The sequence below is a fragment of the Carcharodon carcharias genome, chromosome 7 (genome assembly GCF_017639515.1).
Source record: "Carcharodon carcharias isolate sCarCar2 chromosome 7, sCarCar2.pri, whole genome shotgun sequence".
Lineage (NCBI taxonomy): Eukaryota > Metazoa > Chordata > Chondrichthyes > Lamniformes > Lamnidae > Carcharodon > Carcharodon carcharias.
This window is the reverse complement of record NC_054473.1, coordinates 78,690,006-78,711,415: the sequence shown is the minus strand read 5'-3', so window position 1 is coordinate 78,711,415 and position 21,410 is coordinate 78,690,006. Positions and strand designations below refer to the sequence as shown.

Sequence of the window (21,410 nt, the reverse complement as noted above, 5' to 3'; positions counted from 1 at the left end):
ATTATCACCTGCTTCGTCTACAGATTCAATGCTGATGTATTATTTTAATTTACTTGACAGATTTTCTAAACTTTTTTCACTCAAGTCCAGTGAATCTTCATTATATCAAATAATTGTCTCTGTCATTTTGCTACACTTAACCAATTCCATTATCTCATCCATCCCTCCAATGCCATTCCATTCTTCCTATGCCATTCTTCTTAAGTCATCCCCGTCCATTCCTACCATGTCATCTTCAACCTTGCCATCCCAAAACCTATCATCAATTCCATTCCCTCCCTCCCTCCAGTCCTCTTGTGTACCCCATATGCCTATGTAAGTGCCAAGCACCACCCACTAAATAAATCCACCAACAAACCTGCTTCTTAAACTGACCAATCAAGTCGGTCCAGACAGAGAAAAACTGACTCCTCATATTATAGATGGATAAAAAAAATTCTTGAAAGCAATCGTTTTTTTCATTTTCTCCTGTATTATCAATCTGCTTTCTATAATTTGATTTGTGGGTTTCCTTTTTGAGGAGATCAAAAAATTTCCATTGTTGAAACTACGAGAGAAATGTCACAAATAGATAGAGCTGCAAGTGAAGAGGGCACTCAATAGAGTGAATACCGTCACCATGCTGTGTTGCCTCAACATTATTACAATTACACAACTCTTCCTTGAGGCTTTTCCATGCCTGGTTGATGTTCTATAACTACAAAGCTGAAAAATAAACCTTTTTATTAAGAGCCTCCATCTCATTGAGGAGGCTTCATGCCAATCCATACCCAACAACCTGCTCTGAAAACTCTGTTCATATTTTGACAGCTGTGACAAATTACACCACAGCAACTGAGATAATCCACAGCATTCTAAAACAATCAATCAACAACATGCTAAATGAAACAATTCACAACATCCTATAAAAAATTTTCAATTCGCCCTATGTTCTCCCAATTCTCCCAATGTTTATAGGAATCTATTTGTTTGCCCCCCCCCCCTCAACCCCTGCCCCCAGTTCCCCATCAGAGGTTGTGATGGAGGTCCAAATGTTAACAGATCCTCTAAAAAAATTCAAGGATCTGGATCTGCATCTGTATGTTCTTCAAAGACTAATAATTCTTCCTTGGGCCATTTCTTATCAGTGTACCAAGTTATGTTGAATTCTGTCCCTTACTTTTTGAGAAGTATTGTTTATGTACAAATAGGCGAAAATATTACCTTCACCCACCTTCAGTGGTGGAGATAATAAATGCCACATAGAAAGATACAGGTCTATCACTAACTAAGGATATTAAATAAATGGAGACACAGTTAGCTTCAATGGAGCCTCACATTTGTCCAACACATTTAAAAGAACACCATGGAACCTCAGAGGACTTAGGTGGTTTAATATTAAGAGATCAATTTCATATCTGAACAGATTAAGTTTTTGTGGATGGGCTGGATAAATGAAAATCTAATTTTAATATCAAGGATATAAATATTTTCATTCTTTCCACATTTTTGAAGACTGGAAATTAATTTTTCACCCATTTATGAAGTTATTTTTGCAGATTATACCTGTATTCAAGTCTTAATCTTATAACCAATGGTTTATAAAATACATCTGATGCCCAATTTATTAGGTTTCTTTGGATAGGAATTCACTTCTGCAGATCTGAATCCTTTTGGTTTGTCTGTATTTAATATTTTTCAAATACTTTTTGTATGTCTTCATTCTTATTCATGAGGGTTGACAAGTCCTGAATGATTTCATCCTAGGGTCTTAAAAGAAGTGGCTAGTGAGATAGTTGATGTGTTGGATTTAATTTTCCAAAATTCACTAGATTTGGGGAAGATTCCATTAGATTGGAAATAGCAAATATAACTCCTTTAATCAAAAAGGGAGGGAGACAGAAAGTGGGAAACTATAGGCCAGTTAGCTTAACATCTGTCATAGGGAAAATGTTAGAGGCTATTATTAAAGACGTTATAACAGGGCAATTGGATCAATCAAAGGTAATCAGGCAGAGTCAACCTGGTTTTGTGAAAGGGAAATCACGTTTAACCAATTTATTGGACCTCTTTGAAGAAGAAACATATGCTGTGGATAAAGGAGAACCAGTGGATGTACTGTACTGAGATTTTTTAGAAGGCATTTGAAAAGGTGCCGCACCAAAAGATATTGCAGAAAATAAAAGGGCATGGATAGAAGATTAGTTAGCTAACAGGAAACATATGGTAGGCATAAATGGGTTGGCAAGATGTAATGAGTGGTGTGCCACAGGGGTCAGTGCTGGGACCTCAAATCTTTGCAATTTATATAAATGATTTGGGTGAAGGGATCAAAGGTATGGTTGCTAAATTTGCTGATGACACAAAGATAGGTAGGAAAATAAATTGTAGAGAAGATATAAAGAGGCTACAAAAGGATATAAATAGGTTGGGTGAGTGGCCAAAGATTTGGCAAATGGAGTTTAATGTGGGAAAATGTGAAATTGTCCATCTTGGCAGGAAGAATAGAAAAGAAGCATATTATCTAAATGGTGAGAGATTGCAGAGCTCTGAGATACAGAGGGATCAGTGCATGAATTGCAAAAGGTTAGTATGCAGGTACAACAGTAATTAGGAAAATTAGTAGAATGTTATCAATAATTGCAAGGGGAATTGAATGCAAGAGTAGGAAGGTTAAGCTTCAGTTATACCGGGCATTGGGGAGACCACATCCAGAGTATTGTGTACAGTATAGGTCTCCTTATTTAAGGAAGGATGTAAAAGTGTTGGATGTAGTTCAGAGAAGGTTTAGTAGACTAATAAGGAGTGGGCAGGTTGTCTTATGAGGAAAGGCTGGACAGGCCAGGCTTGTATCCGCTGGAGTTTAGAAGTGTAAAAGGCAACATGTTTCAAACATGTAAGATCCTGAGGGGACTTGACAGGGTGGATGTGGAAAGGATGTTTCCTCTTGTGGGAGAATCTAGAACTAGACGTCGCTGTTTAAAAATAAGGGGTTGCCCATTTAAGACAGAGATGAGGAGAAATTCTTTCTCTCAGAAGGTCATGAGTCTTTGGAACTCTCTTCCTCAAAGGTGGTGGAGGCAGAATCTTTTAATGTTTTTAATGCAGAGGTACATAGATTCTTGATAAGCAAGGGGGTGAAAGATTATCAGGGAAGGCAGGAAAATGGAGCTGGGGATAAAATCAGATCAGCCATGATCTTATTGAATGGAGGTGCAGGCTTGAAGGGTCAAATGGCCTACTCCTGCTCCTAATTTGTATGTTTGTATGTTCGTATGTTATTAAATAGCTTGCCAATAACATTCATTACAAATAATTTTTTTTTAAATGCTCAACTTTTTCAATTTTTTTCTGTCACAAGTTGAAGTTAGCACAAGTATGGAATAATACTCACCCTTTGTTGCTGGGCTTTCTGAATTGTTGTGATCTGTTGTGCCACCACTGACAAAACTTCAATGTCTATCCGATTAAACTCATCAAAGCAAGCCCAGGCTCCTGAACTGGAAAGACACCACAAGAAACTATTAGCTAAAATATAGTTATTTGTTAGGAATATAGCAAATTGGCAAACTGGAATGCAAAGGATGAAGGATGGTTGAGATGTAGGCAATACAGTATGAGGTTTCACATTCAGACATATCCAAAGAGGGAGATGTAATTAGTGATAGAGATTTATGTGCTGTAAATGCAAACAGGTGGATGCAATTCTATAGATAGTGAGTGGCTGAATTAGAGATAAATGGATAAGCATGGAGTTAAAACTGATTGAAACACCGAAACAAGTATATGGCAGAAAAAAAAGGTATCAGCAATAGCTCAGTTGGTAGCACACTTGCTTAAAGGCAGAAGGTTGTGGGCCACCCCAGAGACTTGAGCACAAAATTTAGGCTGACATTCTAGTGTGCAATACTGAAGGAGTGTTGCATAGTTGGAGGTAGTGTCTTTTGCGTGTGATATTAAACTGAAGTTCTGTCACCCCTCTCAGGTGGACCTAAAGATTTACATCCTATGAGTGAAGAAATTTCTCCTCATCCCACTCCTAAATGCCTAACCCTTATGCTGAGACTGTGTCCTGTGATTCTAGAACCCTAGCCAGGGAAATACCCTTCTTGCGTTTACCCTGTGAAGCCTTGTAAGAATTTTGTATGTTTCACTGGGATCACCTCCCATTCTTCTAAACTCTAGAGAATACCGGCCCAATCTCCTCAATCTCTCCTCATAAGACAATCTTGCCATCCCAGGGATTAGTCTTGTGTACCTTCATTGCACTCGCTCTGAGGCCATTATATCCCTCTTGAGGTAATGAGGCCAAAACTTTACACAGTTCTCCAGGTGTGGTCTCACCAAGGTCTGATGCTATGATAATTCTTTAATATTCCAATATCTTTGTAATAAAGGTTAACATACTATTTGCTTTCCTAATTGCCTTCTGTAACTTTCTGTGATTCGTGCAGGACAACCAAGTGCCCCTGAAAACCAACATTTCCCAGTCTTTTGTCATTCAAAAATATTCTGCTTTTTATTTTTCCTATCAAAGTGGATTGCTTCACATTTCCCTACATTATATTCCATCTGTCATGTTCCTGCTCACTCACCTGTTCAAATCCTTTTATAGCCTCTTTGCATCCTCCTCACAGCTTACTTTTCCATCTAACTTTGTATCATCAGCATACTTACATGTATTACACTTGTCCTTTCATCTAAGTCATTGATATAAAATCCAAATAACTTTGGTCTAGTTGAGGCTCCTGAAGAACTGATCCATGCGGTAATCAACTAGTTGCAGCCTGTCAACCCAAAATTCATCCATTTATTCCGAAACTCTGCTTTCTGCCTGATAATCCTCTATCCATGCTGATACATTACCCCAATCATATGAGCCCTAATTTTCTATAGTAAATTCTCATGTGGTGCCTAATCAAATGTTTTTTGGAAATCAAATACGCTACATTCAATGATTACCCCTTATCCACCCTGCTAGTTCCAACCTCAGAAAACTCTAAAAGATTTGGCAAATACGATTTCCCTTTCATATATCTAGGTTGACTCTGCTCAGTCATTTTACGAATTCCTAAGTGTCCTGTTCTCACATAATTAGCAACAGATTCTAGCATTTTTCCACTACCGATTTTAGGCTAATTATCTCCCTCTCCTTTCTTGAATAGCACAGTTAAGTCTCCTATCTTCCGATCCACAGGGACTATTTTAGAATACAGAAAATTTGGAAGATTAAAACCAATGTATCCCTATCTCAGTAGCCACCTCCCAGGTGTAGGCCAACAGGTCCAGGAGATTTGTCACTTATAAGTCACATTAATTTCTCCAGTAATATTTCTTTACTCTAAGACCATAAGACATAGGAGCAGAAGTAGGCTACTCAGCCCATCGAGTTTGCTCCACCATTCAATGAGGTCACGACTGATCTGATAATCCTCAACTCCACTTTCCTGCCTTTTCCCCATAACCCCTTGATTCCCTTACTGATTAAAAATCTGTCTATCTCAGTCTTGAATATACTTAATGACCCAGCCTCTACAGCCCTCTGCGGTAAAGAATTCCACAGATTCACTACCCTCCGAGAGAAGAAATTCCTCCTCATCCCTGTCTTAAATGGGCGGCCCCTTACTCTGAGATTATGCCATCTGGTCCTAGACTCTCCCACAAGGGGAAACAACCTCTCAGCATCTACCCTGTCAAGCCCCCTAAGAATCTTATATGTTTCAATAAGGTTGCCTCTTATTCTTCTAAACTCCAATGAGTGCAGGCCCAACCTACTCAACCTCTCCTCATAAGAAAATCCCTCCATACCTGGGATCAACCTAGTGTACCTTATCTGGGATGCCTCCAATGCCAGTATACCTTTCTTTTGGTAAGGGGACCAAAACTGTTCACAGTATTCTAGGGCCAGAATCTTCTGTTTGGCATGTGGGGGTTGGCCCTGCAGGCCGACGCGTAAAATGACGCGCAGTGACGTCAGGCATGCGTCCCAATGTCACTGTGCGTCACTCTGATCCTCCATTCGGCGGGTGTGCACCGGCCGAACTGTCAAAGGCCTGTTAAGGCCTGTTAATAAAACAATTAACTCAATTGAGAAAGCTGCCCGTCCAACCTTAATGTTGGCGGGCAGGTGAAGAGCCCAGGTAGGATGAGGTTTCATGAAGGTTTCATTAATTAAATTAAAAATTTTATGAAAATTCATAAACTTGTACCAGCTCATGCAACGCTATCACATGAGGAGACATGTCTGAATAATTAAGAAAAACATTTTTTTCCAAGTTTAAAACTGAAGTTAATCTCCCTGAGGCAGCTCCGTGCCTCAGGGAGATTTCTGCACTCTTTCGTGCGCATGTGTAAAAGAGCGCAGGCCCTGGCTCTCCCTCCTCCTTCCATCTGCACAGGTAATGCTGAATGCGTCCAGGCACGCATCATGCTGGGTGGGCCTTAATTGGCCCGCCCATGTAAAATGGTGGCGTGCAGCCGATCGTGGGCAGTGATTAGCTCGGTGCCTGCCCGCACCCGCTCCCGACCGGCCCACCTGATGGGGAGAAAATGCTGTTAAGTAGAATTCTATAAGTATATTCAAGACTTCCCTATTTTTATACTCCATTCCCATTGAAATAAAGGCCAACATTCCATTTGCATTATTGCTGAACTTGTATGTTAACTTTTTGGGATTCATGCACGAGGACCCCCAAATTCCTCTGTGCTGCAGCTTTCTGCAGTCTTTCTCCATTTAAATAATATTCAGCTCCTCTATTCTTCCTGCCAAGTGCATAACATCACATTTTCCCACATTATATTCCATCTGCCAAGTTTTTTTCCCACACACTTAACCTGTCCATATCCCTCTGTGGACTCTTTGTATCATCCTCAACACTTGCCTTCCCACCTAATTTTGTGTCATCTGCAAACTTGGCATTAGTACCTTCACTTCCCTCGTCCAAATCATTAATATATATTGTAAATAATTGTGGCCCCAGAACTGATCCTGTGGCACTCCACTAGTTATAGGTTGCCATCCTGGAAATGCCCCCCCCCCCCCTTATCCCTGTCTTCTATTAGTTAGCCAATTCTCTTTCCATGCTAACATACTACCCACAACACCATGAGCTCTTATCTTATTAAGTAGCTTAATGTGCAGTACCTTGTCAAATGCCTTTTGGAAATCCAAATATATTACATCTACTGGTTCCCCTTTATCTATCCTGCTTGTTACCTCCTCAAAGAATTCTAATAAATTTGTAGGCGTGATTTCCCCTTCATGAAGCCATGCTGACTCTGCTCAATTATATTATGAATTTCTAAATGCTCTGCTATTACATCCTTTTTAATAGATCCTAAGATTTTCCCAATGATGGATGTTAAGCTAACTGCCCAATAGTTACCTGTTTTTTTGTCTCCCTCCCTTTTTGACCAAGGCACTTTTCCAATTCTCTGGGACTTTTCCAGAATCTAAGGATTCTCCATCCACAATCTCTGTAGCTACTTCCTTTAATATCCTAGGATGCAACCCATCAGGTCCAGGGGACTTATTGGCTTTTAGCTCCATTAGTTTCCCTAGTTCCTTTTCTCTAATGATAGTTATTGTATTTATTTCTGCTCCCCATCTTTTGCCCCTAGACTATTTAGTATTTTTGGAATACTATTTGTGTCTTCTACCAAAGTATTTATTCAACCCCTCTGCCATTTCCTGGTTCCCTATTATTATTTCCCCAGCCTCATTCTCCAAGGGGCCTATGCTTACTTTGGCCTCCCTCTTCCTCTTTTCACATTTAAAGAAGCTCTTACTATCCATTTTTATATTGCTTGCTAGTTTACCCTCAAAGTTTATTTTCTCTCTTTGTTTTGTCATCTTTTGTTGGTTTTTAAAACTTACCCAATCCTCAGGCTTACCACTAATCTTTGCTACATTGTATGTTTTTTTCTTTCAATTTAGAACATAAGAACTAGGAGTAGGAATAGGCAAATTCAGCCCCTCGAGCCTGCCCCGCCATTCATTACGATCATGGCTGATCTCATTTTGGCCTCAACTCCAATTTCCCGCCCTCTCCCCATAACCTTTCAGCCCATTACTAATTAAAAATCTCCCTATCTCCTCCTTAAATTTATTCAGTGTCCCAGTATCCACTGCACTCTGAAGTAGTGCATTCCACAGATTCATGACCCTTTGAGAAAAGTAATTCCTCCTCATCTCTGATTTAAATCTACCACCCCTTAGCCTAAAACTATGGCCTCTCGTTCTCGAATGCCCCACAAGGGGAAACATCCGCTTCACGGCTACTTTGTCTATCCACTTTAGCATCTTATATACCTTAACTAGATACTATCTAATTTGAAATAATCTTTAGCTTTCTTGGTTAACCATGGTTTATCACCTTCTTAGAATCCTTCTTCCTCACTGGGATACATCTTTGTAGTGAGTTATGAACAATTTTCTTAAACGTCTGCCATTGTTCATCAACCGTCTTTTCTGCTAATACTAATACTAATTTCCTACTAATACTAATTTCCTTAAGTTTATCATCCTCAGTAGACCCTTGGTCCCCCAGTACTTCCAGGCTTTTTTTTGTGTCTTCTACCATGAAGACATACAAAGTACTTTTTTAATGTCCCTGGATGGAGGTCTTGTGGCACAGTGGTAGATTTACTACTTCTGGGCCAGGAGCTCAAGGTTTAAGTCCCACACGAGGGCTTGTTGGCCCATGGAAAGAGCATTCATGATGTGGTTCAATGGGCTGATAATCAGCCTGGGAATCCTCCAGCCACCTCCCCTCTTTTCCCCAAAGAAATAAAAGTGTGAAGATATGCTTAAAAAAAGTCTCCGCCTCACTAGAATTTCTGCTGTCTCTGTCTCAAAGGGACCCACATTTATTTAAGCTAATCTCTTCCTTTCTCATATCTATAGAAGTTTCTGTAATCTGTTGTTATGGGTGGAATCTTCCATTCCAGCCAGCAGCTGGAATCATGCCAGACACAGGTATTTAATTTGGCAGGAGCACTTAATTTGGCAGGAGGCGAAAAATCTGTTTCCCAATGACAGGATAAACTGTGTGAAATTTGTTCTCCCAGCTTTCAAAGCAGGTTAATGGCAGGTCAAGTTTCCCATTTGTGTACATTAGCATGCTCATTAAAAGGCCACCTCACTGGAATTAAGTTCACCCTCCAAATTAAGTTCCCTGCCAGTGAGAATTTAGAACATTTAGTTTTACAAGAGCACATAACTGGCATGCACCTGGTGAGCTTCACCTCTTCCATGACTTTGAGGTCAGTAGATGCTGATTTCTCCTTCTTGGAAATCTCGCATAACTTCATTCCTATCGAATGCTGCTGGCAAAATCTGCACCAAGGCTGGACGCAGGAGGCAGGCTAAGCAGGGAATGGGGGGGGTAGAGTGCCTGGAATGGTGGGGGTAAGGCGGTCCGGGGGAGGGGAAGGGGGTGGGGTTGGTGGTGTCAATGATGTCCTGGTGAGTGAACTCAGGGTTCTGGTGATAGGATGGAACAGTCACAATCAGAGGGGGGAGTGGGATGCGATAGGGTGACAGGTCCAGGATGAAAGTTTGGTAGGTGAAGGTATCGGGGGGGTGCGGGGGCGGGGGTGCTCACAGGGGGTGACAGGTAGGGTCAGGGTGGGCATGGGGATGGTAATGCGTGTCAGCTCTGAGGGGAGTAAAGGCATGTGGGGGTGAATTGTGAAAGGATCCAGGGTAACAGGGGGATATTCAAGAATGACAGAGGGGTGAGGAATGGTGATATTGGGTGGGTCATAGGTGATGGGGGGGGAAGTTGGTGGGTGACAGGGGAAGGATAGAAAGTGGTGGACTGAGTCTGGAAGGTGATATGCACCATTTTCTAAATCTGACCTTGACCATGCAGTTAGTCAGATAGTGAGATCCCTCAAAGTGGGAGGAGGGTCTTTTTGGGTGTGAAGTTCCAGGTCAGCACAAGCGCCTGACTGAAGGGACACCCTAATAATTATGAGGCAGCTGGATGTCAACCATGCTCAGGTGTGTTCTTTTCTCTATGTGAAGCCTATATGGCAGCAAGCTTGTTCCTGACTCATGAATCTTATAACATTGTTCCTTGTTCCCAGCCAGGTGTGGAGCTGCTGTTCATTCTTTGCCGCTTGCCATCTGCTGCAGTGAGAGGCAGGGATGAAGGGAGGGTCAGAGTTGGATGCCCCCAAGGGTCACAGTTGGCGGAAGACAGCCGACTTATGACTCCAAACCTCCATTCTCCCAGGTGAATGGCATGGCTGACAAGGGATCATGTTGTTAATCTTTCTATGCTGCCAAGGCAATGGTCTCTGTATAAAATCTTGAGGGTAGTGGAGGCAAGTGGAGTAGTGTCAGTAGGAAGCTTCCTGCTCTCTGATCAAAGAGCAATGTTTCCATGCACAGTCATTATGAATGGGAGGAATACCCATCTCTGGTCCTCCATAATATGCTTCACCTAGAAGGGGTGGGGTGAGGTGCCATGTCTAGACGGAGGCCGGGTGAATGACTTAGCACTGGCCTTCTGGCTTTGAGATGTAGGGAAACCTATGAAAGGCTTGCTCATTAAATGTATCACTTCAATTTGTTCACAGATCCACTGTGGTGTCGTTGATGCAGGCTGCAGGCAACCCCACTTTGATAATGGCTCTCATCCAGATGAGAAAAAGGAGGGCCTATCACAGGTTGGCACAGGGCCAGGAGGAGCAAAGGGCCGAAGCAGCAAAAAGCAACGGGGCCTTTGGAAGGTCAAGGTGCTGGTGAGCTTGGTCCACAGCAATGGTGAGCATTGGCCCGACCATGGTTGTATCGCCAGCAGTGCTCTTGCCTAAAAATGAGTGAAAGGCAATGCCAGAGGCGCCTTCGTATGTCCTGGGATGTGGTTGCTCACATCTGCCAGCTTCTCCAGTATGAGCTGTGGCTGCCAGGAGGAGTAATGCAGGGCTCCTGGCCTGCACTGACTGAATGGCTGACCGTATGACCTATAAATATGGTGCCAGGACTTCAAACCCAAAAGTTAATGGCGGGGTTGGAACATCTTGCCCGCCCCACCACAAGATTCGCTGAGCTCCTCACGGATGAATAATTAATGAGCTGAACAGCGGAAGGTCATGCATGTTCAGCCATCCTGCTGTCCAGCGGGAATCACGCCAACTTTCCCGCCTGCCACCGAACTTAGACTCCCAAATAGAAGATTCTGCCCTATGTCTCTACTTAGTTCACTCTTATACCCTATTTTCTCTTTCTTTATCAACTCCTTGAATATCCTTTGGTGAATTTTAAAATCGTCCTAATCAGGCCTACTACTCTTTCTGGCAGCATGATAAGCCTCTTCCTTTGGTTTAATACTATCTTTAACGTCCCTTGTAAACCATGTTTGAATAATTTTTCCCGCAGGGAAAGTATAGTCATTGTGAATTATTAATTAATTCTTTAAATGTTTGCCATCGTTTGTCTATTGTCCTATCTTTTAGTATAGCTTCCAAATCTATCTTAGCCGACTTGTTCCACATAGCTATGTAGTTTGCATTGTTCAGATTTAAGATCCTAGTTTCAGGCTTAACTAATCCCTCTCAAATTCGACACAAAAATGTCATTGTATTATGATCACTTTTCCCCAGAAGCTCTTTTACTACAAGGTTTTTAAATTAACCTTGTCTCATCATGCTAGTAAATCTAAAGTAGCATGTTTCCTAGTTGGCTCCTTGACATACTAATCTAGAAAACTGTCTTGAATATTTTCTGAAGTACCAAAGTTCTAGGGTCCAAAAACTAACATATTTCAAATGTGGCCTCAATAATATTCTATATGATGTCAGAATAACCTTTTAAATTGAAGGACAAGACCTTCTGAGATGGATCCTGATATCTGATTAGTTTTATTATGATAATTTCACTCTTCACCTCCGTAACAATGTTTGACTTTGCACTTGTCTCAGCTGCTGCTGAAACCCTCATTTATGCATTTTCTACCTCCTCAGACTCAACTATTCCAATGCACTCTTGATTCATCTCTCACATTCTATCCTCATAAACTTGGGGTCATCCAAAACTCTTCTGACTGTGTCTTAACTCACACCAAGTGACATTTCCCTATCATGCCTGTTCTCACTGACCTACTTTGGCTCCCGATCAAGCAGTGTCTTGATTTTAAAATTTGCACTTTTGTTTCCCAATCCTTTTGTGATCTCGGCCCTCCCCAGGTCAGTTATCTCCTTCAACCCCACAATCCTCTAAGATATGTGTGCTCCTCTAATTTTGGCCTCTTTAGCATCCACAATTTTAATCATTCATGGCCACATCTTCAATTGTTTAGGATCTAAGTTCTGGAATTCTCTCCCTACATCTCTCTGCCTCTCTACCTCACCCTCCGCCTTTAAGACACTCCTTAAAACCTGTTGTATGATGTCGTTATGTGCCTGCATGCCATTATAATGTAAAGGTGCTCGGCAGAGCAAGGGTTTATGTGGGACTGAGAATAGCACCGCCTGCAGTATGATGCATAGAGGTACATAGTAATAGATTGAAAGAATAGTCTAGAGAGAATGCTCTAGAAGCACTACCTGCATGCAGCAGCACCATGGATGGCAGTTACCTGGGATCTGTACATAGTTAAAGATTAACAATTTTTGGTTCATGTTTAAACATATAAGTCTCAAGATTTCATAACAGAGACACCACAGCAATGGCACCAGAACACAACATGGTGATCATCAGTGATAATACAAAAAACCCACCACTTTGACCAAACTTTTGGTCACTTGACCTAACATCTCCTTATGTGGCTTGGTCTCAGACTTTGTTTATAATGTTCCTGTCAAGCACCTTAGGATATTTTATTACATTAAAGGTGCTATTTAAAATAAATTGTATTGTGCTAACTGGAAACTTTCAGTGATACATTCCAAGGAGGATAAACAATACACTTATTGACATTAAAATCCATCTAGCTTCCATGGGAACACCAGTATCCTGCGCCATGAATGCTTTTCATCTCATACCTGGCCAAACCTTTAAGAAATTTGCCCATTGCTAAGAAGTCCAGCTGGTCAGAGCAGTTGAAAACAACAGTCTGTATTGCAAGGGCTTTACCCAAGTCTTTGGTAGTTTCAGTTTTTCCTGTGCCAGCAGGTCCAGCGGGTGCACCACCAAATTTAAGGTGCAAAGCACCAGTTAATGTGAGGTAGCACCTAGAAACAGGAAGAAATGTTTCAAACTCCATTATAATAATACAGCAAAAAAAAGCTCTAAATGATTATTTTGTGAAGTCAAAAGATGACTAGTGAATGAAAATCATATTCTGTTTTACATCTAAGTCTTATCTGGGATGAGTTATCTGAAATGCTGATCTTTATTGACATTTAGCCATCCAGGGTGTCACCTGAAATAGGTGCTAGATATCTTAAATATGCAAACTGAGTTTCTACACCAGCTGCAGGACGCGGATTATGAAATTCAGGTAGTAGTGGATGGAGCAAATGTCATAAACACACTGCCTAGTCATACCAGGCAGACAGAAGCCTGAACAGCGATCCTCAAGAGGGATCAGTGAAAGGTTGCTCAAAGTTCTCAGACCCACACAAAAATCCAAGAGTGCTGTCAGGTTCTTAAAGGCCCTTCTTGGGATCGGCACTTTCCCCTCAGAGCCAACCTGCTTCCAGCTCAATATAGGAGCCAGCTAATTTCCCACCCTCTCCCACGGGTGAGCTATAGAGGGACACAGGTATATAGAAAAAGGCCACTTGTCAATCTTCATAAAAATCTTAAATAAACGTTGATTTTTCTCAATTAATAAAAATTTGTACTGTCCAAAGTTAATATTTATACAAAATTCAAAAAATAAAAAATATATGATTAAAAATTCCCAGCTAAGTTGTATTTTGTGTCCTTTAACCCTTCCATTAACATTTTGAACTAAAGGTCTCAGTCGTTCCAAAAAAGCTTGGACTTGATATTTTTGTTCAGCGTTGTTCAGTGAAATTTTCTAGCTAAATGAAGATTGTGCCATTTAAACAGATATATTGTACCTAATGTTCCAGCATTTATCTGTTGAAATGATGAACCAATTTTCTTTAACTTCTGCCAGTTTAGGAATTTTTTATTGAAAGTTAGAGGAAAGCTTTATTCAGGTAGCTTCCATCACACAAGCAGGGTTAAAATCATCCCCAAAAGGAAAGGCAAAGAGGGACAAAAAGGCAAAGAGGGGGATAGACTGTCTTTCCTCATTCTAATTTGTTTTTTACTAAATTGAATTTCGCAGCATAGCACAGTTAAGGGAAATGAATATGACAGCAGATCAGAGAGGGCGAATAATTTAAAGTAGGTTAGTGAGAGGATCTCTGGTCTCTGTGTTACTTTGGAGCAAGGTCACTGCTCTTGAGGTCCTGCTTTTTAATTTCCCTCCCAACTCCCTAAACTCTGATTTCTTGTGAATGAGGCAGGGAATCGATAGAGAGTTAAGGATGAGGTAAATGTGGCTTTTTTTTATTCATTCACAGGATGCTGGCTTCGTTGGCTGGGCCAGCATTTATTACCCATCCTTAATTGCCCTTGAGAAGGTGGTGGTGAGCTGCCTTCTTGAACCGCTGCAGTTCATGTGGTGTAGGTACACCCACAGTGCTGTTAGGAAGTGAGTTCCAGAATTTCAACCCAGTGACAGTGAAGGAACGGCGATATATTTCCAAGTCAGGTTGGTGAGTGATTTGAAGGGAAACTTCTAGGTGGTGGCATTCCCATCTATCTGCTGCCCTTGTCCTTCTAGATGGTAGTGGTCGTGGGTTTGGAAGGTGCTGTCTAAGGAGCCTTGGTGAATTCCTGCAGTGTACCTTGTAGATGGTACACACTGCTGCTATTGTGCGTTGGTGGTGGAGGGAGTGAACGTTTGTGGATGGAGTGCCAATCAAGCGGGCTGCTTTGTCCTGGATGGTGTCAAGCTTTTTGAGTGTTGTGGGAGTTGCACTCATCCAGGCAAGTGGGGAGTATTCCATCACACTCCTGACTTGTGCCTTGTAGATGATGGACAGGCTTTGGAGAGTCAGGAGGTGAATTACTCGTCGCAGGATTCCTAGCCTCTGACCTGGTCTTGTAGCCTCAGTGCTTATATGACTAGTCCAGTTCAGTTTCTGGTCAATGGTAACCTCAGGATGTTGATAGTTGGGGATTCAGTGATGGTAATGGTATCAAGGGGAGATGGTTGGATTCTCTATTGTTGGAGATGGTCATTGCCTGGCACTTGTGTGGCATGAATGTTACTTGCCACTTGTCAGCCCAAGCCTGGATATTGTCCAGGTCTTGCCGCATTTGGATATGGAGTTGCTGATGGTGAAGAACATTGTGCAATTATCAGCGAACATCCCCACTTCTGACCTTATGTTGGAAGGAATGATTTGAATGAGGGGACTAAATATATTTCCAAGTCTGCTGATGACATAAAATTTGCTTGCTGTTGCTTTGTTACAGGGGAAGAAGCTGATTGGTGAGTAAGTGATATGTTATTCTATTTATTCCAATTGTAGTAAATAGGTTTTAAAGTTACAGTATGGCAGGTCAGTCAGCTGAGTGGAATGTACATCCTGCAATGTGTGGGAAGTTATGGACGCACCATGTGTTCTAAATGAACACATCTGTAGGAAATGTCACTGGCTGCAGAAGCGTGAGCTCTGGGCTATGGAACTCGAGTGGCAACTGCAGACACTGTTGTACCATCTGTAAAGCAGAGAACTATGTGAATAGCACATTTAGAGAGATGGTCAAGTCTCAGGTTAAGAGCATAATGACAGAGAGGGAATGGATGACCGCCAGGCAGTCAAAGAGATCCAGGCAGGTACTGCAGGACTCCGCTGAGTCTATCTTGCTTGCTAATTGGCTTTCCATTTTGGTACTGGTGAGGGTGATGGTTCCTCAGGGGAGTGCAGACAGAGCCAAATCTGTGGCTCAGCTGCACAAGAGGGGAGGAAGAAGAGCAGGAAAGCAATAGTGATGGAGGATTCCAAGTCAGGGGATCAGACTGGCATTTCTGCAGTGGTAAATGTGACTCCAGGATGGTGTGTTGCCTCCTTGGTGCCAGGGTCGAGGATGTCACAGAGCAGCTGCAGGACATCCTTCTTGGGGAGGGTGAACAGCCAGAGGTCGTGCTTCACACTGGTACCAATGACATAGGTAGGGAGAGGGAGGAGGCCCTGAAATCAAAGTTTAGGGAGTTGGGAAGGAAATTAAAAAGCAGGACCTCAAGAGCAGTGATCTCAGGATACTCCCAGTGACATGTGAGCCTAAGAACAGGAGGATTGAGCGATTGAACACATGGCTAGAGAATTGGTAGAAGGGAGGGCATCAGATTTCTGAGGCATTGGGACTGGGTTCTAGGCAAGTGGGACGTGTACAAGCTGGACGGGTTACACCTTAACACGACCAGTTCTAATATCCTCACAGGGAGATTTGTTTGTGCTGTTGGGGAGAACTTAAACTAGCTTGTCAGGGGGATGGGAAACTGAAAGGTAGTTCAAATTGGAGGGAAGTAAAGCTGGTAACAAGAAGTAGAAAAGTGGCAAGTGAAATTAGAAGGCAGGCAAGATGAAGGCGAACATCAGCTGAACCTTGAATGCAGAATAATGTCAAAATGACTAAGTTAAGGGCACTCTATCTGAATGCATGCAACATGCGCAACAAGGTAAATGATTTAAAGGCACAAATAGAGGTAATTGGGTATGATGTAATTGCCATGACGGAAACATGGCTGTAGGGTGACCAAGACTGGGAACTGAATATTCAAGCTTATTCAACATTTAGGAAGGATAGGCAAACAGGAAAAGAAGGTGGTGTTGCACTGATAATAAGGGATGGGAACAGTACGTTAATAAGGAAGGATCTCAGATCTGAAGAACAAAGTGTGGAATCTATTTGGGTGAAGCTAAGAAACAGCAAGGGGCGGAATTGGTAAGGGTTGTTTATAGGCCCCAAACAGTAGTGGTAGTGTGAGGCACGGTATTAGTCAGGAAATTAGAGAAGCATGTAGCATGGGTAATAAAGTAATAATGAGCGACTTCAATCTGCATCTAGAATGGGTAAATCTAATGAGTACTAATGCTGTGGAAAATGAGTTTCTGGAGCGTGTTAGGGCTGGCTCCTGGGGCAGTTTGTTGAGGAACCGAGTAGAATACAGGTTATTTTAGATCTATTATTCTGTAATGAGGACGGGCTACTTAATAATCTTGTTGTAAAAGAACTTTTAGGAATGAGTGACCATAATGTGGTAGAATTTTACATTATGTTTGAAATTGAGGTAGTTCGATCTGAAACCAGGGTATTAAATTTGAACAAAAGAAATTATAAAGGAATGAGGGGCAAATTGGCTGAGGTGGATTGGGGAAATACATTAAAAGGTATGACAGTACATAGGCAATGGCACCCCCGATTGGATGCGCACTGCCATTTTACGTGAGCAGGCCAATTAAGGCTCGCCCAGCGTGACGTGCATCCGGAAGTGCTGTGCACTCCCTGTGAGGCGGCGGGGGTGGGGGGGGGGGCGTTGCTTGAGTTGGGAGCGTGCTCTTTCACACATGCTCATGAAAGAGCGCAGAAATCTTCCTGAGGCACAAAGGTGCCTCTGGGAGATGAGTTTTAAGTCCAAAAAGTTTAATAAAACGCGAGAAAATTTTTATGACATGTCCCCTCATGTGAAACTGTCACATGAACTGGGACATGTGCATTAATTTCAATAAAAATTTTTGTCAAAATTTAAAATCATTCATGAAACCTCATCCCGCCTGTAGATGAGGCTCCATGAAAAATGCAAGCTGCCTGGGCTCTTTGCCTGCCCGCCAACCTTAGGTTGGATGGGCAGCTCCATTAATTACTTTAGTTGAGAGTTAAATGGCCTTAATAGGCCTTTGGAAATTCAGTGGGCGCGCAGCTGACTCGGGTGCACAGCCACCGAATTGAAAGTCTGAATGACGCGCCGTGATTTTACGCCTCGGCAAGCGGGCCCTGCCCACGCTCACCGAGCCGAAGATTCAGGCCATGGTTTACAGCAATTATACATTCCTTTAAGGCACAAAAACCCAAAAGGAAAAGTCAGTCAACCGTGGCTAACAAAGGAAGTTAAGAATTGTATAAGATTAAAAGAAAAGGCCTATACAATTGCCAGAAACAGTAGTAAACAGCAAAGGAGGACCAAGGAAGGGACAACAGAAATGAACGTAAACTAGCAAAAAACATAAAAACAGACTGTAAAAATTTTTATAGATAGGTAAAAAGGAAATGTTTGGCTTCAGGCAGAGTCAGGAGAATTTATAATGGGAAATAGAGAAATAGCAGAGAAGCTAAATGATTACTTTGTGTCTGTCTTCAGTGAGGAAGATGCAAGAAATCTCCCAGAATAAGAGATACAAAGAGCTGGGGAAAATGAGAAATTGAAGGTAATTTGTACGAGTAAGCAGGTTGTATTGGAGAAATTAATGGGACTGAAGGGTGATAAGGACCTGATAGGACCTGATATTCTACATTCCAGAGTGTTGAAAGAGGTAGCTATGGAGATAGTGGGCTGAATTGTCCCAAATTTGCGCTAAGTACGGTAGCAGGCAGGAAAAACGGCATTTTACCCACCGGCCACGATGGCGGATTCTCACACCGTATCATCCCAATCCTGCCACATTAATTATGTATTCCCAGGAAACATGCCATTTCAATGACGGGCAGGCTCTCATCACGCTGAATGCCATACTTAAAGTGCAGCCTTGCACACACCTCAGTGCTTCCAGTCCACAACTGCTGCAAAGACATGGCCTCGAAAAGCAAAAAAGACTGCAGTCCTCCGGTTTGATGACACGTCCCTCAAGAACCTTTAGGACACAGTGGAGCCCCGCTGTGATGTCTCCTACCCCCACTCTGGCTGCAGGACGGGCAGCAGCCTCACTAGTCCAGCATGGGAGGCTGTGGCAGCGATGGTCAGTGCCAATGCCCTGCAAAAGAGGACAGCCACCCAGTGCCGCAAAAGGATGAATGGTCTCATCCGTTCTGCCAGGGTAAGTCACTCTTTTCATCACTCTCAACTCCACATTCACAAACTCATCACATATCCACAGAAATCTCACACTTCAAGGGACAACACCACTAACTCTCACGCACACCCTCACATCTTCCTCAGGCTCATATCCTCTGAAGCTTGCAGCCTCATCCTGTCCATATTTCTGCTTACCACACAAACGCTCCATGCATGCCATGTGTCCTGCTCACACTCTCTCCATCTGTTTTCATCCAGGAGAAGCCTGCTCACATCAGCAGGAAGAGGTCCAGGACTGGGGGGGGTGGAGCGTCCACATTAAGCCCCTCATTCATTTTGAGGAGTGTGCCATCGTGTTAACTGATGAGGACGTGGACCGTGCCATTGACGACCGTGAGGTCAGCAGCAAACACCCTTGTGAGGTTCCTGCACCACATCATCCCTCTCTCAACGTAAATGTGAGTGCTCTCTCTCCTGCTTTTGACTCTGCTGCCATGCACTAATTATCTCTACTTTGGTTCACAGGGAGCTCTGCCAAAAGACCGACATCCTCAGCCAGCCTGCCCCTCAGCTCCATCCACATCCTCAACTCCAACCAAGAGGACGCCTCCTGCATTGAACAGCTGGAAATAAGCAGCCTGGAAGACCTGTCACAGCGCTCCCTACACCATCAGTGCAGAGACACACACCTCTGTGGGACCTAAATGTACAGCAGGCTCAGGTTCATAATCTGGTGGTCACCGCACAGACACAAGTCCACAGCAGGAGGAGGCAGGTTCAGCTGACCGCCCCAGCACTTGGAGGACTGCTGGGGAGGAGGCATCTGTGAGGTCCGAGTCAGATGGCAACCTCTGGATTTGGCCTTCCAACTCATCGTGGAGAGTCAGCAGATGGCAGGGAAACATCACGCAGAATACGTTTTGTCTTTCGTTCTCCCCTCCTAACCGTCCCCCCCTCAAATACTTTCGTTCCTACCTCCCAACCTCCCCCCGACACCCTTCATTCTCACCATTCCCTCGCACCACGCCTCAGTTTGCTCCCCAGGAGGCAGTCATGGACTGATCAGAGCCCTCCCTTGCACGTTCACCTGGACATCCCTGCCTCTGGACTCCTTCCCCCCTCCAGACTCCTTCCCCTTGGAGGCCCTCCCACCCCATCTAGGAACCCCTTTCCCCCCTTGGAACTCCTTCCCCCGCTTAGTCGTTCCCCCACTCCGGACCTCACCCTACTTAGTCCTTCACCCTTCCTATCTCCTTCAGACACCTTTACTTCTTCCTCCACTCTTACTTCCTCCCCTCTCTGCATTTCTTCTGCACCCCCCCCCCACCACCCCAGACTCCTTCCTCCCCCTGGACTACCTCCCCTCTCCACACTCCTTCCTCCCCAGGACTCCTTCCCCTCTCCCCCTCCAAATTAATTCCCTTACACCTGCCACTCCCCATATACCTACCTTCCCAGTTGCAATCTTCTCCCCTGCTATCCCTCTGTAGTTCCTCCCACCTCCCAACTTCCCTCCCCAACAACTTTGCTTCCACCTTCCCATAGCCCCCCAATATCTTTGATCCCCCCTCGCAACCTGCCCCACAGCACCTTTGTTCCCCCCAACACTTTCGTTCTCCCCTCCTAACCATCCCCCCACAAATACTTTTGTTCTTCCCTCCCAACCTCCCCCCGACACCCTTCATTCCCTCCTCCCAAACTGTCACCTTTGTTCCCCCTCCTAACCTCCCCCCGACACTTTTGTTCCCCCTCAGAACCTCCCCCCTGATGCCTTCACTGCCCCCCACTCTCAACATTCCACCCCCAACCCCCCGCCACCCCCACACCTGATACTTCTTCCTCTCCCAGTCGATCCTAGAACTTCCTCTCCCACCAACCAGTACATCTTACTCTCCCAAAGAGAGCTGGACCTTCCTCTCCACCCCTTTGATCATCATCCACTGTGAGCAGACCCACAACGATGACTTTCAAACTTCTGTGAGCTGCTTCATGTTGGAACTATGTCTGCAAGAATCCACCCAGCATGCCATGGATGTTCCTCCTGGATCCCTTTGCTGTCGGGCTCCAACACCTTCCGCTCTTTGGATGTCCGCGATCTGAGCAAGGCCCTGGCAGTAAGTCCCGCCTTCTGCATGTCACACTTGTCAAGTTTTCCACACCGACTTGTTTTCCCGCCGACGTGGACGGACGATTCCGCGTGTGGGGGTGATTCCGGTTGACTGGCCTTATAATGATATGCAGATGCGTTATTACTATGAGGCTCCCACGTCCAATGGCGGGAAACGCGGCCTCCATTGACAGGCAGAACGGACGATCGCAAACTGGTTTCACGGTGAAACCGATTTTTGGCCTTCTCGTCATATTGTCCGCATACGGCACCGAACGTGCCCGACGCCAACAGGCACAGAAAATTCCGCCCAGTGGATGCATTGGTGATCATCT

At 43.7% G+C, this 21,410-nt stretch overlaps 1 protein-coding gene across 1 annotated transcript in view; it reads right to left on the bottom strand.

Moving 5' to 3' along the window:
• Positions 1–21,410, bottom strand: part of dnah1 (dynein, axonemal, heavy chain 1) — a 524,711-nt gene that overhangs the window by 280,502 nt on the left and 222,799 nt on the right. Inside the window, exons 28-29 of the mRNA XM_041191637.1 lie at positions 12,973–13,161; positions 3,374–3,479 (exon numbers count right to left, since the gene is read on the bottom strand). Of these exons, the coding sequence (XP_041047571.1) occupies positions 3,374–3,479; positions 12,973–13,161 (295 nt within the window). The remainder of the gene's footprint in view (positions 1–3,373; positions 3,480–12,972; positions 13,162–21,410) is intronic.